This window comes from Callospermophilus lateralis, chromosome 2, assembly GCF_048772815.1.
Source record: "Callospermophilus lateralis isolate mCalLat2 chromosome 2, mCalLat2.hap1, whole genome shotgun sequence".
NCBI lineage: Eukaryota > Metazoa > Chordata > Mammalia > Rodentia > Sciuridae > Callospermophilus > Callospermophilus lateralis.
The window spans coordinates 54,147,382-54,169,304 of NC_135306.1; the positions used below are offsets into that span (position 1 = coordinate 54,147,382).

The following is a 21,923-nucleotide window of genomic DNA, read 5'->3' on the forward strand; positions in this document are numbered from 1 at the left end:
ATGTATTTTTAAAAGTTAGTGATATTTGTTTAAGAGATAATGACTAGCTTGTTGGTGACCAAATGAAGTGCCTTTTAACCAGAATTCTATCATGGAAGTATTTTTCTCTGTTTCTAGGCTTATTGCTTCCCTAGTTTTATTAAAGTTTTCACAGTTTTGGTAGGAGAGGAGAAGTAGAAAAGATTATATAAGATTAGAAAGGAAGGGACCTAAATAGATTTAATGCTTATTAAAGTTCTCTGGTTAAGAGTGCAGTGATCATAGGAGCTATTTGCCAAACTTCTTGGGTATAGGAAACATGGGACAAGGATGTCATCTTTTAAACCACAGCTATTAAAGAACATCTTTTGTGTGTGTGTGCTGGGGATCGAACCCAGGGCCTTGTGCATGTAAGGCAAGCACTCTACCAACTGAACTATATCTCCAACCCTTAAAGAACATCTTTGAGTGCATGCATAAGCTCACTTCTCTTACAACCCTGCTTATAAGTAACAACAGTAAATCTTTTTGTTTACAAAATATGTACTCTTAAATCTAATAAATGCCTCCACAAGGTTTCTCAGTTCTGTTTTACTTAAAAATAATTTAGTGATATACTTTAAAAATAACAGTTTAAACTAGGAACACAACCTTTTATTATATTTCTTTTTTCTTTTTTTCTGTGACAGTATAATGCTGTTTTGAAATGAAAATATTCATGGAAGTTAATTTTAAATTAGAGTTTTCTCCTGGAATTTTAAAATAGTTTGAAAGTTTGGATATATTATGTAAGTTAAGAACAGTTTAATACTCAGTTTAAATTAGTGTTTGAAAAATTTTGAATTATAACATTAATCGTTTATCCTACTTAGATTTCTCTGTTATGTTGCTGGAAATGTAGCTCTTAGTATTTTTACGTGATTTTTAATACATTTGTATTTTCAGCAACCAGGAATAGATTTTTAAAAAGAAAATTGTGAACACTTAGCATTTATGTCAGAGTAGAAAATTTAAACTGTTTTACTTCACATTGCCCTCCACAATTAGAACACTATGCTGGAAGAAGAATGTCAAAAGAGGATTCTTTCTTCCTTCTCTATTGGCCCTTAGCTCTTCTAACTGTACATCCTCTGGCTAGTGGTTTAACTATTTTGTTTCTGTTTCCATCAATGACACAAGGAGACTACTTAATATCTGTTCTTCATGCCTCACTGGATTGTTGTGAGTTGAAGAATTATTGTATATATGTGGGTTTACCTTTGTTAAGTAAGAAATGTTTTACAAATGTAAGATGGCATATCTTTTTTTAATATACAGCTTATTTTTGGTTTGAGTGGCTTTAGTACATCTCAATGAAATTAAGCATATATGAAGTAATGTGAGTTTAATTTTAGTCTTACTGATCCTGAAATGAACATCTTGTTAAAGTTTAAAATATTTTTTCTTTTTCATTTTTTTTTTCTTCAGGATTAACAATTGTGTTGGTGAAGATAATCATTGGCTTTTTCTACAGTTGTGTTTCTACACTGAACTTCTTACTTGCTACGCACTGATGTTTTCTTTCTGCCACTATTATTATTTTCTTCCACTAAAAAAGCGTAATTTGGTAAGAAATGTTTATATCCACTAATGTTAGAGTAGCTGTAGCATACAATTATTAGCATGGTGGTTCCTTTAAGGGCAGAAGATTTAAAAAAAAAACCACAAAACAATAAGCCCCAAACTGTTAGAATTTAAGAAGTAGACCTTAATCTGATCCCTTTATGATTATTTCTTAATGTTGAGTAGCTTTTTTTATAAACCAACATATTAGATCTTTTAATACATGTATCTTGGTTTAAAATACCTACATGATGAAAAACAAAGAAAAAGTGTTAAATTCTTTTTTCAGGAATAAAGATCCAGGGGGAGTGTTATTGGCTAATTTTTCTTGTTATTTTGTGTGTGTGTACTAATATGTAACAACAAATCCCATCATTATGTACAGCTGTTGTGTACCAAGTAAAAAATGTGTCAAGAAATTTAACAAAAAACCATAGAAACAGTTTAATTTTATAAAGGTTCTCAAACAGTTAAGTTCTTGAGAAAAAGGATTCCTTCTGCCCTTGATTTTTAACAATAATAATAAGGTGAGTTTGCAGGGTGTTTTTTAAAGAATTATCCTTATGTTTATACCATTCAAGGCAGTGATTTCCCTGTTGTAGAGGAGTGGAGTAGACATTGACTTCCCACAGTGGCAGTGGTGGAGGTGGTGGTGATGGCAGTAACAAGAAATTTTGATTCCCTGTGTCCACACTGGGCTATATACATCTTATTTTCACTCATCCTGTAATTTTCCAACACCACATGAAGACACAGAGACTAATAGAGGTGTACCAAAAGACACAAAGCTAAGAAGTGACTATTCACCTGGTTTTAGTTTTAGGGCTGAGGTTTGAACCTGATATTTGTATTTTTTGATTATTATGCTTTCCATTTTATTTGGTGTTGGATTGCATTTAAAAAAATACTGTGTGTGTCTGTGTGTGTGTGTGTGTGTGTGTGTGTGTGAGAGAGAGAGAGAGAGAGAGAGAGAGAGAGAGAGAGAGAGAGAGACACAAGAATGACCAGGCTTACAGGCGAGGATGCAAGGTAGGGATGGAAGGGAGAAAGAATAAAACCTCTGATGGAGAAAGAATTTTTCATTCCTTTTTATATCAATTTATACTGTTTAAACCTTTATATGAAAAAAAGGTTCTGTGGTGAAACAGAATTTGGGAATTGAATTTGGGAATAAGGAAAATTATGAGAGAAAGTCTTAAGTTCTGTGTGCTTGAATTGTTGTAGTATACATGATCATTTTGAAGAATTAAAAGTATTTTCTAAATATTTAGTGTTTCACTGCATATTTTAGTGAGGGCTAATGATTATATTTATTGAGATATACCTGAGCAATTAAAATTACAATCTAATTACTGAAATTGAAAAGAGAATTTTAAATATGGGCGTTCCACATGTTCATTCTGGTTTTAGAAATATGTGTTCTTATTTATAGATTAATTTCTGGTATAATGGGTATTATAGTTAGAACTTGTCAGAATTCTCTTGAGTAAACTATTGCATATAATTAAGCCTAATAAGAAAAGCATTAAAATAAAATGGCTCATTAAAATTGAGATATTATTTTAAAAGTGAGAGAAAAGAAATGTAGTGGTGTTAGTGATAAAGATCTCTAAAAGGGAATGCATTGTAGTATAGTACACGGATTGACAAATTATTGGGGCATTGGGTTAAATATATCTGTCTTCTTAAGTGTTTTTGACAGTTTGAAGTATTTTAAAGTTTTACTGGAAAACAACTGCTCTCATTTGTTTACATATTGTCTATGACTGCTTTTGTGCTACTACAGATTTGAGTAGTATTGATAGAGACTATGGTCAGTAGAACCTAATGTGACCAGCAAAACCTACAATATTAACTATCAGGTTCTTTACATTTGCCAGCTGTTAGTGGAAAGATATTGGTTTCATAAACAAGACATAACCTAGGATCAAAGCCTGGCTTTTCTTGTAACATGTATAACCTTTGATCCGTTCTTTTACCTCTTCAATTATATTTCTTCTAAAAAATGTGAATAATAGATTAAATAAGATAATTATGTAAAAATATCTGGTATATACTAGATGTTCAGTTTATGTTACATTTCATTTTAATGAAAGCCCTTAGAAGGAGAGAACAGTTTTTCTTTGGTCTCTTAATTTTAATGAATATATTTTAGGCCATTTAGTAGGGTTTCTAGGAAATTCGTGATATACTAATTCCAGTAATGAAATAAGAATGTCGTGGTGGTAACTAACTGAAGGATTAAAACATTTGAAGTTATGCACTGATTTCTTTCTTTAAGTGTAAGATAGAAAATGTGGAGGTATTAATGCCAATTAGAGGAAGAATTTGTTTCTTTTAAAGGAAGAAACTGACTATAGATGATATTTGAATATATCTATCTACCTTTATATGTACACATATATAATTTTAATGTGCATACTGAATGTTGAGAAAAGATAACAATATAAGTTCATTGAAAGATTAAAAATATTAGGGAAAAAATTTACAAAAAATTAATACAAACTGGGTTTTAGGAACTCAAACCAGATTTTTTTTCCTTAGAGCAATTTATTGTTGAATTTTTAATTTTAAACAGTCATAATATGTTAATCAATAGTATTACCAAATAAAAGTCAAAAACCTAGATGATATTACTTACAATAAAAATTACTTTCAAATTCAGTAAATTATAGTCTAGGTCCCCAGAATTACTTATAATTTATTTGTTATTTATATCTAATAGTGCTGAACAGATAGTCTTCTCTTAGCCTGACTTACATTATTCTTATTGCATTAAGTGGGATGTTTTTATAATTTACCATCATATTAGAGGTAATAAAATGGGAACTCAAAGAGTTTATATTATGACATTTCTAAGATCACTTTGCATCCTATTGAAAAATCCATATTTTAAAATCTTGTACATGATATATTCTCTGAATGAAGGATTTATATACGTTATCAAGATAGGTTTATGGAGGGGGAGCTTTAACACAATGTTACCCAATATAAGAAAAGACAATTTTACTAGACAAATTTAAATACATAAAATGCAATGTTTGCTATCAATGTTTCTAACTGAATTTATTAGAGTAAAGCTAAATTCTAGGACCAAAATTATGACTAAAATTGTTGAAAGTATTTTATAATTTATATATCTCAAAATATTCCTGGAACTGAAGCAAAATGAATGTTCAGTATACATTGAGATGAATCCTACTCATTTCATTGATTTAGATGTCGAAAATTTAAGCTATACAACTAGGCACACACAAATTTAGAATTGTTATATATTCTTGGTGAATTGACTCTTGTATCATTATAAAATACACTTATCTATAGTAATGATTCTTGCCCATTATTTGATTAGTTGTATTAGCTTTCTTTTAGTGAGTGTTTTCATGGTCGATAAAGACAATCTTTACTTTAAAATTTTATTTTTCTTATGTCTTGTATGTTTCTTGTAGATGGCAGATATTTTAATTAAAAACAAACAAAAAACTAGTCTTGGTCATTATCCCTTTTTTTTTTTTTGATACCAGTGATTGAACCCAGAGGCACATAACCATTAAACCACATCCCAAGCCCTTTTTATTTTTAGACAGGGCCTTACTAAGTTGTTAAGGCTGGCTTTGAACTTGTGATCCTCCTGCTTTACTCTCAGAGCCACAGGGATTATAGGCTTGCACCACCATGCCCAGTGGTCATTGTCTTTTAATGACTTAGTTCATTTTTATTAAGTTTAATTCTGTCATCTTCTTTTTATTTTCTATTTGAACCCATCTGTTCTTTGTTTTCAATTTTCTCCTTTTCCTGTCTATTTTGGAATTTTCCATTTGAATTTCAATTTTTCTGTTCTAATGGTTTTATTCTTTTACTCCTTTTAAAAAAATAGTTTTCCTGATATTTTTGAGGACGTCTAATACAAGTTAGACTGTGAACATTGCCTACATAATGAATGCAGTGCCCTTAGAACATGCCCTACCATTATCATTTTTTGGTATAGTGTGGTATTCAGCAGTTGTAGAACTAAAATCACATGGCAAGAAAACATTGTTGCTGTTACTTATGCATTATATGTTGTGATGCATATATTATATATTGTGAATATTTATTTTGAATTATCCACATATTGATGCTTTTCTTAGTCTTTGTGTCTTCATAAATTTCTAAGTCATTTCAGGGATTCTTTTCCTCCTGCCTTTTACTTCCAAGTCTGCTGAAACAAATTCTCCCAATTTTCATACACCTGAAAATGTCTTTATTTCTTCTTCATTTTTGAAGCATTTATTGGCTGACAAAGAATTACAGACTGAAAATTGCTTTCAGGCTTTTTTTTTTTTTAACTTATTCCATTGTCTTGTGGTTTCTTATAATTTGTGTTGTAAAGCCATGTGTTTGCTTATTTTTCCTCCATAGAAATGATGTTTGTCTTTTCTGTAGCTATTTTTATGATTCTTTTTAATCTTTGTATTTTAGCAGTTATTCTGTAATTTTGTGATGTGCTTCAGTGTTACTTTTGATGCTTTTTTCCTTTTGGATACTTTTATGTAACTTTTTGAATCTGTGGACTGAATGAAAATCTTAAGTTATAGAAGTTTCTTGGCCTGCATCACTTTAAATATTACTTCTGCCCTACTTTTTTTCTTGCAGTTTTGGGATTCTAATGAAATATACACGAGGTCTCACTGTACTGCCTATCTTTCTGCATTTTCCTTTTTCCCTATGTAGTTTAGTCTAGATATTTTCTACTGATTTGTCTTTTGATTTACTAATCAGCTTTTTTGCTCTAATCTATTGAATTCTTAATTCAGTTATTTCATCTTTCAGTTTCATAATTTCTATTCGATCCTGTTTTTCATAGGTTACTTCTCTGATAAAATTTTCCATTTTGTCATCTATTTTTAAAATATTTTACTCAAAGTTATTTTAATGTCTGTGTCAGATAGCTTCAATTTTGAGATTTCCTTGTCTGTTTTATTGACTTTTTTCCTCTTCCTTTCCAGATATTTGGTCTAATATTCTGACATGCCTCATAAATTTTTATTGGATACTGAGCATTTTGTTTGATAACTTATAAGAAGATCTGGTTGATGTGTTCTAACTCCAGATATGATTTACTCTGTGTTTGCTTTTTAAATATAGGATATAAAAGAAGGTTCATCTTGATTCATTCAGGAGTTTTATTACATGTTTTTCTAATGCTAAATAGCAGAACATTGGTCTAAGTACTTTAGTTTTTTGGAAGACGACATGTATTATATTTATTGTTATTTTATAAAGATATATAATTTCTAGGTTTGTTTTAGTGAAGGACAGTTTGCCTTCACTTCTATGGTGTATCCTTTTGATGTCTCAGGAAAAATTGAGGTGTTTATTATGGATTGTGCCTTCCAGTTGTTTAACTTGTTCAAGGTAAAAGCAGTGCAGATGTAGGGCTAATCTTAATGTAGTTCTACTCTCTCTTTTAAATTCTGGCTAGTTTGACTACTTTCCAGTATATTCTAACAGCTGTTTATTAATTAGTTGGGTTTTCTCTGGCTTTTTATAGGGTTCTTGGAAGGAGCATTGATGTCATGCAAACAATTCCCTATTAGGCATTAGTGACAACAGGACTTTATTTAAAAATTTCTCCTTTGGTGATTCTAATCACTTCTTCCTAATCCACAATTCCAGGAAGCAGTACTCATGTTATAATCAGCATATGTGATGTCTTGCAGCATGGTATGGGGCAAAACTTCTGTGGCCCTAAGCTTTGGGAACTGTTAATTCTTCAGAAAATTGAACTCAATGAATTTATAAGTGAGGTGTAAACAAATTGAAAAGATGAGGGAAGCCATTACTGGGCAAGAAAATAATATATACCTTGAGGCATCAATTAGAACAGTCAGTTTTAGGGCTAAATGTGTTATAAAATACTAACTGTATACCAAATATTTCTAAGGCTAAATAATAGAACATTGCTTTCTCTATAGCAATTCCTTTGAAGATGACATTATGGTTTTTTTTTAAAGCAAAGGTAGAAAAATTACTATTTCAGTACAAAAGTCACCATTATTACTATTGATATTTTAAACAATGTTTTGTAGTGGAATATTCTTCAAATAATTCTTTGCCATCATTTTTTAGTGTCTTCTTTGTGTTCCCTTTATTTTTCCCAAGACAAAAAAGTATATGCAGCTCTTGATTATGTGTGCAAAGTTGGCCAGATAGTGTCAGAAACCTCTTTAATTCATTCTCCTTATTACTGTTTTTGTTTTTTGGAATATGGAATAAATATCACCAAAAGTCCCCAAGTATGTTTGGAAGTGGTACTAATGATTACTGTGCATCTTTCTTGTGGAAATAATGATGAAGTTAAAGTATGACATGGGCTTTGATCCTATACTCTGTTATAGTCCGTTAGCCAGACTGAAGTGAACACTCTTGTCTGCAATTTCTGTGTGCCTTTTCAGGTAGATAGATGGCAGCATAGTATCTTTTGTAGCCCATCTTTAAATGCCAAAGCTGAATCCTTGTCTTCTGGGTTGGAAAATGAAGTGTTAACCACTCTTATGTGTTTGTTTGTTTGTTTAAGGTGAAAGTGTTTATTCATTAAACAAAAGCAAAAAAACTTCGTTGCCTTTTAACTGTTGTGATGGAACTTAACATGTACTCAGAAGAAACTGGTACATTATAGTTATGCTCATGGGGAAGAATTGAAAGAAAGCAGACTGTTCTCAAATTCTGGGATATGAACAGTTTGGAAATCTGATTCTCCATTTCTCTTTTCTCACTGTTTTCAGGAAGGCTCTTTTTAACTGGATTACTGTAATTCCTTTGCAATTTCCACATATTTTTATGTGTATGTGTGTGTGTGTATATATATATGTATATACACATATATGTATGTATATGTATTTGGTAACAGTAACTTAATCCTTTTTAGATTTCCCCTCTCCTCCCCAACCCTGTGGTGCTGGGATTGAACCCAGGTCCTTGTACATGTTAGGTAAGCACTCTACCACTGAGCTATTTCCCCAGCCTTTTACATTTTTAATCTCTTTACTTTTAAAATATCTATCTGTCAGGGATGTTCAAAGATTTACCTGGTTTTACTTTGTGACGTTTTGAGGAAATTCATAAATATATTCTTTGTTGAGGGAAAGAAGGAGTAAGGAGTGTAGGAGGTAAGGATTTTATAGCTCATCATGAATCAATGCTCAAATTTTGGATTTATATTTTTAAGCTATAAATGTTGACTTGCATTCTAAGCCGTATGCTAAGGAAAGGCTGCAAACCTAAAATAATTAGTATATACTATCTTCTTTGAAAAAAGTAATTAAAAAATTCCAAAGTTCACAATTAGTGTAAGAAGCAAAAATAAATGAATATCTAGAAAAACTGCAGAAAATTGAATAGTTTTTTTTTTAAATAAGTAGGGATAAATTAAACATTTTTGGGAGGAGCAGAAATCAGTAAAACTTATAAACTTTGAAAAGTTTGGAAAAGTGTTTCAAATGTTGAACATTAACCTCACTTGACCCTCATTTACATTTATAATGGGAAAAAGAGTTGAATCCAATACAGTATAATATTGGATTTACTTAAAAATCTTCTTGAAACTAATGTCTGTCTTTAAGTAGTTATTTGGATGAAAATTATTGTAAGGATCTAAAAACCTATGCATTGGGGAATGATCTGGCATTTTAATTTAGTAAAATGGATGGCTATTAAAGAAAATGAACTTTCAACTGATCAAGATCTGTATTTGTTGACTATTTCATATGGTTATTTAAATATTCATAATGAAATTTTAGTTATTTGGAACATTATTGAATTTATTATAATAATTATATTGGTTTATCAAAAGCAATACAAGAAAATTACAGCTTTTTAATTAAATACGAAGGAAGGTATCATTTTATTTAAAGAGTATACTGTCTTAAGTTCATTATATGTTGTCTTAGAATATTTTATTAGTCACATATTTAATAATTTTTACTTTTTATTATCTTATTCTGGATTTGCATATTTCTTGGATTATTGGAAAATATCTACTTTTTGAAGTATTAATGAGAGCATAAACAATATGGTTTCCATTTTACAAGTAAAATGACTGAGATTCAGAGAGATTCAATAACTTGTGTAGTCATAGAATAACCATTTGACAGAGATATGATTTGGGCTGATTTTTGTCTGTCCCTAAGTCATGCTTTGGAATAACACCAAGCTTGCAAATACTTTTTATGTTTTTGCTTGAAGAAAATTTTAAAGCAGTATTATTGTAGCATAGCTTTTCATTAAAAAAAACCAGATTGATAAATAATAAAGTATCACAAAATCTGCTCTTCAAAGAATGTTCAGTGTACCTTTTGATAGGTCGGTTGGTTGGTTGGTCTTTTCTCCCTTCTTTGGGATTGAACCAGGAAGTCTTTGCCATTCAGCTATATCCCCAGTCTTTTTTATTTTTCATTTTAAGACAGGGTCTCTCTAAGTTGCCAAGGGTCTCACTAAATTGCTGAGACTGCCCTTGAACTTGGAATCCTCTTGCCTCAACCTCCCAAGGTGGTGAGATTATGGGTATATGCCACTGTGCCTGGCCTGATGTTTTTTTTTTTTTTTTTTAATGGAGGCAACCCTGCTTCAGTATTTTGTCTTGTATAAAGATTGTTCAATATATCTTCTAAAGGCATTCTAGTAGGTTAAAACATACTCTAAAAAACACTTAAACCTGCTGGCAGTCAGGTATTGTAGACAATGATTGTTATTTCTCCATATGAGGGAACACGAACTCTTTTTAAAAAAATTAATTTGTGATTATTAGTATTAAGGTAGTTAGTCATTTGTGGCATATCACTTTACTTCTAAAGTTGTATTTTAAAAATTTTTTTAATGAAATAGATTCAGATGATTTCAAATGAATTGTTTTGTATTTTTATGGCAAGGACAAAAACTAACATACTAACTGCATTCAAGGCTATGAGAGCATAGGGTGACAGAAGGAGAAGAGAGGAGAATTTCAATAAAGGACCTGCTGCCAAAATTCAGAAAAGGAAAATAAATAATGTTTAGTAGCCCAGCCAACTCTTCTGCTAGGAAGATACGTTATTATTATTCCAATTGGCTGATGTCTAATAGCGTTGCTAGGGATTTGATGTCAGAACTGTGCCACAAAATTATTCGCCTAGGCTTTTGGCTAATAAAGAATAGAAATAGCCAGAAGACTTGGTTGCAGGTAGCTTTTAATATTGGTAAATCTCTTCCTAATTCATTTTAATCTTTTTGTATAATCTTAAAGAATCCTGAGTATATTGCTATTTGTAAAAATATTTTATACTTTAAAAAAATCTTGGTTTTCTTAATACATACAAGGTAATTTATTTATTATGGTCATGAATGAATGGATAAGATTGCTGAAATATAAGCTTTTTGGATTTTTGATAAGAGTAACAGAGAACACTATGGAATTAAAATCAATATGAGATGAAAATTATTTTTAATGGTAGTGTGAAAATAATTTGGCTTTTTTGTTCATGTATTCTGGAAATGCTAGTAGAGATATTGTCCCTTAGTAACATTTTTGGTCTTGTTTTTCTCTTGAAAGGCATGGCGTCAGGTATATAGTTTATAGACAGAACCAGTTTTAGACTATTCTATTATTCTAATAATAGTTATTCTAAGAATAATTATATTTGTCAGTATATCCCCGTGCTTTTACTGACAGATGGGATTCAGAAACCGTATAATAAATCTTGTCCTTGTATTGCAGTACCAAGTAACTAATATATTTTCTTATTAGATGTGTTTATATAGCATATTAATTACAAATGTAATAGCATTTAACATAGAAGATTCTGCAGTTTTTATTTCTCTGTGAGATTTTTTTAGTCTTTTTGAAATTAAATGGTTAAATTGTTAAAACCTGGCAGCAATTTTTTTTTTGTCACTCTTTTATCAAACACTGTAGCACTGCATTAAGAGGTAAATTTAGCAAGAAAATATGTTACCCTGTTTTCTTATTGAATTCCTCTAACTTTTCTAGAAAATTTACTGCCAGAATATGGCAAGGCAGGCAAAATAATTTTTATGAAATATTTACTTTCTGTCTGCAGTGAGGTGCCATTAAAATTTGCTCTATAATATAGTTGCATCCATGTCTGCACCAAAATGTAATGTTTAATTCTGAACACTCAGTGATAGTCACTAGAGAGATAATAAATAAAGATTTTTTCCTCCTTAAATGTTAATTTCCTTTAGAATGTAATAAGACTGAAAAATGTGTATTTTACCTCAGGATTAGAGGGGTTCGTGTATGGAGAGGGTGGTACAGAATTCATCTGTAACTTCTTTACCTGTATTTTGGAATTAGTAAACTTAAGTGCATTCATTCTAAAATGTGCAAAAAAGCATAAAGATGTAATAGAATTTTATTTTAGGATTAAATTAAAATTATTTTAATGTATGTGTAATTATCATCTGAACTTACCCTCAGCAAGTGAAATTATTTAATCATTTTGAATATTCAAATCTGTGAAAATTGCCATCTCAGATGTCTAAACTATTTCTCTTCTTGAAAAACAGGAAAAATAAAATCCTTACTAATAATGTGCTGATTCTCTGTAGGGATGTGGGAGATATTGTTCCCTGGGGGACATTGGGAGATATCTAGAGACATTCTTGATTTGACAGTTGGGGACTACTGGTATTTTGTGGGCATAGGCCAGGGATGCTATTAAGTATTCTACAATGCAGAGGGAAGCTCTTCACAACAGAATTATCCAGCTCCAGTTGTCAGTAGTGCTGAAGTTGATAAACCCTTCAGTAGATGGAAGATCATGAATTGTTACTTTCCTGGTTAGTCTCATTAAAACATATAAAATTACTTAGAGACAGTAGATTGTAGTTGAAAATTGTTTCATAGTGAATTGATAGAAAAACCATTATTTAAGTGTAAAATTTTATTTGTAAAACAAATTGAGAAACACATTCATTCAGTTATTCAACGAATACTTGTTGCATGGTTAATGTGTGCACTGGTCTCTGTTCCAAGTTTGCATTTAAGGAGCTAACATTCTAATTGTAGGAAACAGGCAGTAAGCAAAAGTATGGCAAACAAAGTAAGCATTTTAAAGCATAATAAAGAAGGATACAGGGATGGAGAGTGATAATTGATGATGTAGTCAGGGAAGGCCTTTCTCATATGACTCTTGAGAACTCAAGCAAGCCCCCCATTATCAGGAGCAAGAACATTTTAGGCAGAGGAAAGAACCAGTGACAATACCCCAAAGTAGAGCCTACCTGAGTTTTTTGAGGATCAATCAGGAGATCAGTATGTCTTAAGCAGAGTGAGTTAGGGAGAGTAATAGGCATTGGATTGAGTGCACCAAGCTGTACATGGCAGGTGGACCCTTGTTTTGTTAAGATGTTTAATGGTTGTGCTTTGGGAGCTATTGAAGGATTTGTGTAGATTTACATAATCTCATTTACATTTTAGAAAGAAAATTCCAACTATTAAGAAGAATAAATTTAGGGACTAGAATGACAGCAGGAAGACTGCTAAAAATTAGGCCATTAAAATATGGTCAATAAATTTTAAAAAATTAAAAAAGAAATAGAAAAGCAAAGAAACAAAAAGAAAAAAATAAAAATAAAATATAGTCCAAGCATGAGATGATTACAGTGGGGGTAAAAGTGTTAAGAAGTGGCCTGTTAAGAGTTTGAAGAGTTAACAGGGTTTGTTGACGATTTGGTTGTGGAGATAAAAGGTGAAGAGTTGCAGATGATTTCAAGGTTTCAGGGCTTAGACAACTGGAAGTGCGCAGATACCATATACTAAGATGAGGAAAGAGTAAGTTTTAGTAAAAAATTAAAAGATTTTGGTTTTATGCTTGTCTACTTTGAGTGTCTATTTGATATCCAAGAAGGGATTCTAGGCTGTTAGATAGGGAATCGAATTTCAGCCAAGTTGTATGAGTTAGTAGCTTTCAGTTTAAAGATGAAGTTTAAAGCCATGAACTTTATTAGAGATATCTTTGAGTGTACGTATAGATGGAGAAGAATAGTGATCTGGAGGGCAAGCCCTCTTTACTCATAAATTTTGAGTCATAAAGGTGAGGAGGAAAAAGAAAGGTAACTAAGAATGAACAGTCAATGAAACAGGAGAAGAATGGCAAGAAAGAGTCAAGAATGTTGATTGCATATTGAAAGAGGAATTTTAACAGTGGTCCATAGAATGGGAACAAGTAGAAGGTGAATGAATGTTCTTGGGAAAGCCAACAATAGACAATGAAGTGATGGTTGGATCAACAAATTGGAGGTCCCACTGAGGTTGAGAATTTGTTAACATTAATGGCCAACAGGGAGTTAACTTGAAAGATAGAAGGAGGTATTCATAGAGTGGTATACTTGACACTGCACGTTATGTTATAGAAAGAATTATTGGGAATGATATAGGATATAGTCTTAGAATGGATTAAAACTTATACAAGATAAGATAGTAAGAAGAAATAAGTTCAAGGAATTCATAGACCAGGTATTGGAAGAATTATTTGCTAGATCCAAAGTAGCCAAATCTAACTCTGAATTATTTCATTTCACTTTCATCAAGCAGTGATGCCCCCACTACTGTCTAGTTTTACACCACCTTTGGAATTTTATATATCATTCCAAAAGATCACCAGATAGCAGGATAGGGATATTATTTCAAGGAACTGCCCCTCTCTTCTCTTGGTTTGTGCGTGAGGACATGTATATCTGTGTATGTATTGCCTACAGTTACTTTTTCTGTGTTTATCCCTGCCACTACATGTATGGAAAAATCTTGTCATTAATCCCTGTCTCCTCAGGGGGAGGAGACTTGCTTTTCGTGTCCAGCATTGTTCTTCATTTTTATTCATTTGTTCAATATATTAAGTACCTGCTATGAGATAAAGCCCATTCTTGGCTCCAGGGACTCATCACTGAACAAGACATGCCCAAATCCCCATCTTCAAGACATATATTTACTGCTAAGAGAGACAAACAACAAATAAATAAATAATCTTGTATCAGATTGAGATAATTCCTATGGAAAAAGTGAAAAAGGGCGAGGAGATAGGGAATGTTGGGATAATCTGTACTCTGGTCAAGGAAACATGCTCTATAGTGATATTTAAGCAAAGACGTGAAGAAAATGAGGGGATAAGTATGTGGATATCTGGAGAGTTTTCTGGGAAGAATAAATATAATGGCCCTTAATATGAGAATTGGCCAGATATATTTGAGAAAGAGCAAGGTCAGTGAGAATAGATCAGAATGAGCCAAGACAGTGGCAGATGAGGTCAGAGTCCCTCTGACTCTTCTATTTTTCCTTTGTCTCTGTGTCCTTTTCTGTATCTTATATGATATATTTTTCTCTCCTTTTACAAGTCATATGCAACTAAATATTTTACTTTTATTATTTTTTTAAAGATTTCTGTTTTTTTCTAAAACCAATAAAATGTTTATATTCTTTATTTAATTACTATAACCGTCTTTTCTACTATAATTTTATTTTGAACCCTTTATATTATAAAATACAATATATCAGGGGGGCACAGTGGCACATACCTGTAATCCCAGCAGCTTGGGAGGCTGAGACAGGAGGATAGCAAGTTCAAAGCCAGCCTCAGCAACTTAGCAATATCCTATTCGGTGAGACCCTGTCTCTAAATAAAATATAAGTAAGGGCTGGGGTTGTGGCTCAGTGGTTAAGCACTCTAGGTTCAATCTCTAGTACAAAAATAAAATAAGATATACCTATGGCAGAGTACCCCAAAATTAAAATACATAGATCACTGGATTCTTCCAGTGCTTCTTTGGACAACATTGGTAAGTTGTTGAGATAGGTATAGTTAATTTTCATTACTATAAACATTGCCATAAATATTCAGAGTATTTCATGTCAAATAAAACAATTTATTCAAACTATTGATGAACATTTACATTGTTTCCAGTTTGGGGTTATTACATACAATGCTAGCATTAAACATTCTTGTTCATATCTCTTGCTCTTTGTGTGCACGTTTCACTTGGATGTACAGCTAAAAGTGCTAGTGGTCAGAAGTTATGTGTGTGTCCTTTAAATATTGTTAAAACAGTTTTCCAAAGTAGTTGTAAGACTTTAACTTCGACTAGTAGACTGTGTAAGTTGAAGTTGCTAACAACCTCACTAATATCTGTTTAAATTTTTCTGACATTGGCAGTTAGGTGCATGAGAACTATACTTCATTGTGTTTTAATTTGCATTTCTCTGATGACTACTGGGCTTGAGCCCCTTTTCATGTATTTAGTGAGCCTATGAATAACATATTTGGTGAGATATACCTGTTTTAAGTATTTTGTCCATTTAACTTTTTTTCAAGTAATTGCAGGAAGTTTTAGATTAGCGCTTTTTTAAAATTGTATATATTATAAATATTTTCTTCCACTCTGTGGTTTACCTTTCCAATCTGTTAATGGTAGTTTTTGATAGAAGTTTTTAATTTAAATGTATTCTAAATCACCAGTCTTTTCCTTTTTGGGTAGCACTTTTTTGAGTTCAATTTAAGAAGTCTTATTCTAGCCTAAAGTCACTGATATAATTCTTCCATATTGTCATCTAGGTACTGTATTTTTCTGTCTTTCCCATTTGTAGTTAGAATTGGTTTTTTAAATTCTAACTAGAGATAGGATTAAGGATTTCATTGTTTCACAGATGAATAGTCAGTTGATCTTGTCAGCATTTATTGAAATGATAATTCTTTCTCCTCTATGTACAGTGTCCACTTTGTCATGAATCAAGATCCATATGTGTGTATATATGTTTCTATCTCTTCTCTAATCTATTGGTCTGTTTACTTCTTCTTGTAATTATACCATATTATCATAATTATAGCTTTATTACTCTTATAATAAATCATATTAGACAGTAAAGCAATATTTTTCAGTGTTTGAGGTTTTATGGACATTTTTTCTCCAACCCTCCAATGAAGTTTAATACTAAGGAATAAGATTGTGTTGATAGGAGTTGAGTAGGGCCCCAAATTACTTAAATTGCTAAATGTTTCCTCTTGGGGGTGATACTGGCCCTGATGAAAATATACTCAGTGGAACAGACCCTCCTACCTGTTCTCCTTTGTGTTTGCTCAACCTCCCCATAAAATTTAGAAACAGCATATCAGTTCCTACAAACCAAAACAGAAAACTCCTACCAGTAGATTATGTTCTCTACTATAGTGGGGGATCTTTTCTTAGGATTATATTAATTCTGTTGATCAGTTTAGATAGTTGACATTTTTTATGTGATCTAATTTCCTGATCTACAAACATAATATAGCTTCAGAAAGAAATTGGAAACAGGTAGTCCTATAGTCATAAGGAGTAGCTAAAATTTTTCCTGCAGTAAATACTCATAGGTTGATCAGTAAGTTCTAGCTCTGTCAAATATGAAAGAAAATGATAATTTCAGTCACAAATTCTTTCAGAGGATAACAAAAGAGTAAAATCTTCCCAACTTATTTTATGTGGATAGCTTCTCATGGGTATATAACCAATAAAGAAAAATGTGAGAAAGAAAATTATAGACTAGTCTGATTGTGAACATAGATGAACAACTCCTAAACAAAATACTAGTAGACTGAATAGAATTATATAATAATCAGCCTAACCAAGTTGAGTTTATCCTAGGAATGAAAGGTGTTTTTTTTTTTTTTACATTTGAATACCAGTCAGTATATTTTATCACTTTAACAAATTAGATTTTAAAAATGCTGATCTCTCAATTTATGAAGATACAATTCAGCATTTGTTCATGTATAAATCTTTCCAAAGTAGAATTAGATGAGAACTTCCTTAAGCAAATGAAAGATAAAATGTTTCTGAAAACATGTGAACAAAAATACTCCTCTGCCAACTACAGCATGCCAAAATGAATTATTGACTTCTTTTCCTCTGAATTGGGAGACAAGACATTGAGACCCACTGCCACTGTTTTTGTTGAATATAGTTCTAAAAGTTGTAGCTAGTGCCATAGGGCAAGAGAAAGAAAGAGACGGTATAACTGCTGAAAGAAATAAATTGAAATAAATAAATAAAATTACTTGCAGATGATATATTGTGGAAACAATTTGGGTTTTAAAGAAAGTTTACCTAGTAATTTCAAAACAGTATTTTTAAAAACTAATTATTTTTATTCAGAAAAAAATTTTATGTTCACAAACCTTTAGGTAATGAAATCAATAGCAGATGTCATTAAGAGTTGAATAAGAAAAAAAAGTTCTTGAATTAAATCTGACAAATAGAATAAAAAACCAACAAAGTTCTTGAATTAAATCCGACAAAAAAAGTACAAAATATCCAGGGGGAAACTTGGGGAACTTAATGAAAAGAAAATGTTATTTGTGAATATACGTTTGTGTGTTGTAACTTGAAAATCCAACTTTAAGATTTTAATAGAAATTTTTATAGAAATCCAAATTATCTAGAATAAGCAATTACAGAAAATCAAGATGGTATCACTTAGCCTACCAGGTGTCAAGATGTATTACGAAGTCATAGTAACTAAGATACTTGTCATTGGCACAGGGATAAACAAATAAACCAACGGAAGGAACTAAATAGGCCAAATCAGATCCCATATATGTATGGATACTTGATCTCTAATTACTGAGGAAAAGACAGCTTTTCAAATAAATTATTCTGGAATAATTGAATATCCATACAGTAAAAGTAAATTCAGATCCCTGTCTTTTATGGTGTACCAACATCTAAGTGGATTAGTAACCTCAATGTGAAAGGTAAAACTTATAAAACTTTTAAAAAGACTTTTGAGAAGATAATAGAGGAGAATATTATTATTAGTTCAGGGTCAATAAAAACTTCTTAAACAGAATATAAAAATAGATACAGGGGCTGGGCACACCTATAATCCCAGAGGCTTGGGAGGCTGAGGTAGGAGGTTTGTGAGTTCAAAGCCAGCCTCAGCAAAAGCAAGGTGCTAAGCAACTCTAAATAAAATACAAAATAGGACTGGGGATGTGGTTCAATGGTCAAGTGCCCCTGATTTCAACCCTGATACACCCTCTCCCCAAAAATTGATACAAGAAAAGATAAATTTGACTACATTAAAATTGCATTTGGATTTGTCAAAAAATACCATAAAGAAAACAAACAGGTAGTCTCTTAATGAGAGAAGGTATTTGCAGTGTGCAAACATAGTATCAAAAATGCGTGAAGAGGGCTGGGAGTATAGCTCAGTAGATAGAGTGCTTCCCTTGCAAGTACAAGACCATGGGTTCAATTCCCAGCATAAATAAATAAATGAATGAATGAATGAATAAATAAATAAATAAATGGTTTATAGGTCATTTTAATATTTATGATTTCACTTGATTGTTAGGAAAACTTGGAAAGACTTACTTGGCCGATACCTTTTTTTTTTTCTAACATTTCTTTCTTTTTTATTTATATGTAACAACAGAATGCATTACAACTCTTATTACATATATAGAGTTCAATTTTTTATATCTCTGGTTGTATACATAGTATACTCACACCAATTTGTGTCCTCATACATGTACTTTGGATAATAATGATCATCACATTCAACCATCATTAATTACCCCATGCTCCCTCCTTCCCCCTCCCACCCCTCTGCCCTATCTAGAGTTTGTCTATTCCTCCCATGCTCCCCCTCCCTGTCCCACTATGAATCAGCTTCCTTTATCAAAGAAAACATTCGATATTTGTTTTGGGGGGATTAGCTAACTTCACTTAGCATTATCTTCTCTAACTCTATCCATTTATCTGCAAATGCCATGATTTTATTTTCTTTTATTGCTGAGTAATATTCCATTGGGTATGTATGCAACATTTTTTTTTCCATTCATCTATTGAAAAGCATCTAGGTTGGTTCCACAATTTAGCTATTGTGAGTTGTGCTGCTATGAACATTGATGTGGCTGTGTCCCTGTATTATGCTGTTTTTAAGTCCTTTGGGTATAGACCCTGGAGAGGGATAGCTGGGTCAAATGGTGGTTCCATTCCCAGTTCTCTAAGAAATCTCCATACTGCTTTTCAGATTGGCTGCACCAGTTTGCAGTCCCACCAGCAGTGTATGTGTGTACCTTTTTCCCCACATCCTCGCCAACACTTATTGTTGTTTGTATGCATAATAGCTGCCATTCTGACTGGAGTGAGATGAAATCTTAGAGTGGTTTTGATTTGCATTTCTCTATTTGCTAGTGATGATGAACATTTTTCATGTGTTTGTTGATTCATTGTACATCATCTTCTGAGAAGTGTCTCTTCAGGTCCTTGGCCCATTCATTGATTGGGTTATTTGGTTTCTAGTTTTTTTTGAGTTCTTCATATACCCTAGTGATTAGCGCTCTATCTGATGTGTGAGGGATAAAGATTTGCTCCCCAGATGTATGCTCTCTGTTCACCTCACAGATTGTTTCTTTTGCTGAGAAGAAACTTTTTGGTTTGGGTCCATCCTATTTATTGATTCTTGATTTTAATTCTTGTGCCACAGGAGTCTTATTAAGTCTTATTAAGGAAGTTAGGGCCTAATCCCACATGATGGAGATTAGGGCCTACTTTTTCTTCTATAAATAAATAAATAATTTTTTTTTTTTTAATGCAGAAGAATGAATCAGTATCCTTTACCTTTTGGTAGGGGTAAGAGGAAGATTGTGATGAGAAGAAATGTGCTGGAGGCTATGTGTGGTTTCAGGTATCCTCATTCTTAAGAGGATAGTGTGTCGGCATGTCTTAACGAAAAATAGGGAGAAATCAAAACAATAAGGGATAGTTACTGATTATATTATTTTGCTAGGGCTACCATAACAAAATACCATAGACTCCATAGCTTAAACAGAAATTTATATTCTTCAAGCTCTGATGGCTGAAAGTCTAAGAATATGGTGTCAGCAGTTTGGGCCTTTCTCTTTGGCTTGCACATGGCCACCTTCTCGATGTGTTCTTACATGGTCTTTCTTCTGTGTGGGAGTGTCCCTAGTGTCTCTTTGTGTGACCAGATTTCTCCTTCTTATAAGAACAGCAGTTGAATTGGTTTAGCATGTACCCTAAAAGTCTCAGTTTGATTTAGTTACTACTTTAAAGAATTATCTTCAAATGTAGTCACATTCTGAGGCACTGGAGTTTAGGACTTAAACACATGAGTTTTGGGTGGGTACAGTTCGGCCCATTTTGTAAAGATCTTGAATAGTGAATAAGTTTTTGGGATTTTGATAAAGTTTCTTAAGTCAGTGTTTTAGATTCAGAGAGTGCTATATCTAAAAAAAATCTAAGATAGAACTAAAGATATACTCTAGAGAACAGTGTTAAATGACTTAAAATATGGATTTAGTGTTGGTGTTAGTTATGCATGTGTGTACTTGGAATACAATTGGTTTTTGAAAGTGTGAAGGTAATAAACAGTAATTTCTAGATCAAAACATTTTCCTGTTTTATATAAATACTGTAAATGTTTAACCAAATGAATAAATCTAATATTATAACTAGATCTTTTAGTCTTATCACCATCTCTGGCATTTATAAATTGTACTTGGCAAAAAATTTTTTTAAAATCTTTTCACTGGGAAAAGAGAGGATGGATTTTATTTGTATATTATTATGTTATATTACCAAAAATGGTAATTTTAGTACAGTAAATCTATTATAATGCAGTGTATATATTTTTAAAAATTACTGTACTATGTAAACCCATGCAGCAAGACCACAAAGCTATGAGAAAATGGAGGCACAATACTCAAAAACTTCATCAGTGATACAAGGATAAGAATCTAGTAAAAATATCCCTGTGGCTTGGGAGGCTGAAACAGGAGAATTGCGAGTTCATAACCAGCCTCAGCAACTTAGCAAGGCACTTAGAAACTCAATGAGACCTTGTCTCTAAATAAAATACAAAATAGGGCTGTGCCTGGGGCTCAGTAGTTGAGTGCCCCTGAGTTCAATCCCCAGTACCAAAAAAAAGAATCTAGTAAAAATAGCCATACAATTTTATTCATATTAAATGGTAAAGAAATACATAGGCACTACAATAAGCATGGTACTAGATTTTTACTTGAGTCTAGTGGTTTATTGATGTGATACACAGAGAAGTATCACTTCTTTGTCTTAAGCATTATTTTCAGTGGCCTCCCTACTTTTGGTATTGCTTCCAGAATACCTTTACTTAGTAACCATGATCAGTATAAAAGAAAGCATGTGGGTGCTTGTGAGGTTTTTTGGCCGGGGGTAGAGGGGTAGTATTTCCAGTCTACTTGTTGCTTTTATTCACTGTGGCTTTGTTACTCCAAAGCTAAGCAACAACTGGTTTCCTGAAGAAATCTTAATTCTTTGATTCCCTCCTGTGG

General features: G+C 32.1%; 1 protein-coding gene across 1 annotated transcript in view; it reads left to right on the plus strand.

Moving 5' to 3' along the window:
• The window catches only part of Zdhhc21 (zDHHC palmitoyltransferase 21), a 61,517-nt gene that overhangs the window by 25,444 nt on the left and 14,150 nt on the right, over positions 1-21,923 (plus strand). Inside the window, exon 6 of the mRNA XM_076843423.2 lies at positions 1,447-1,585. Within this exon, the coding sequence (XP_076699538.1) occupies positions 1,447-1,585 (139 nt within the window). The remainder of the gene's footprint in view (positions 1-1,446; positions 1,586-21,923) is intronic.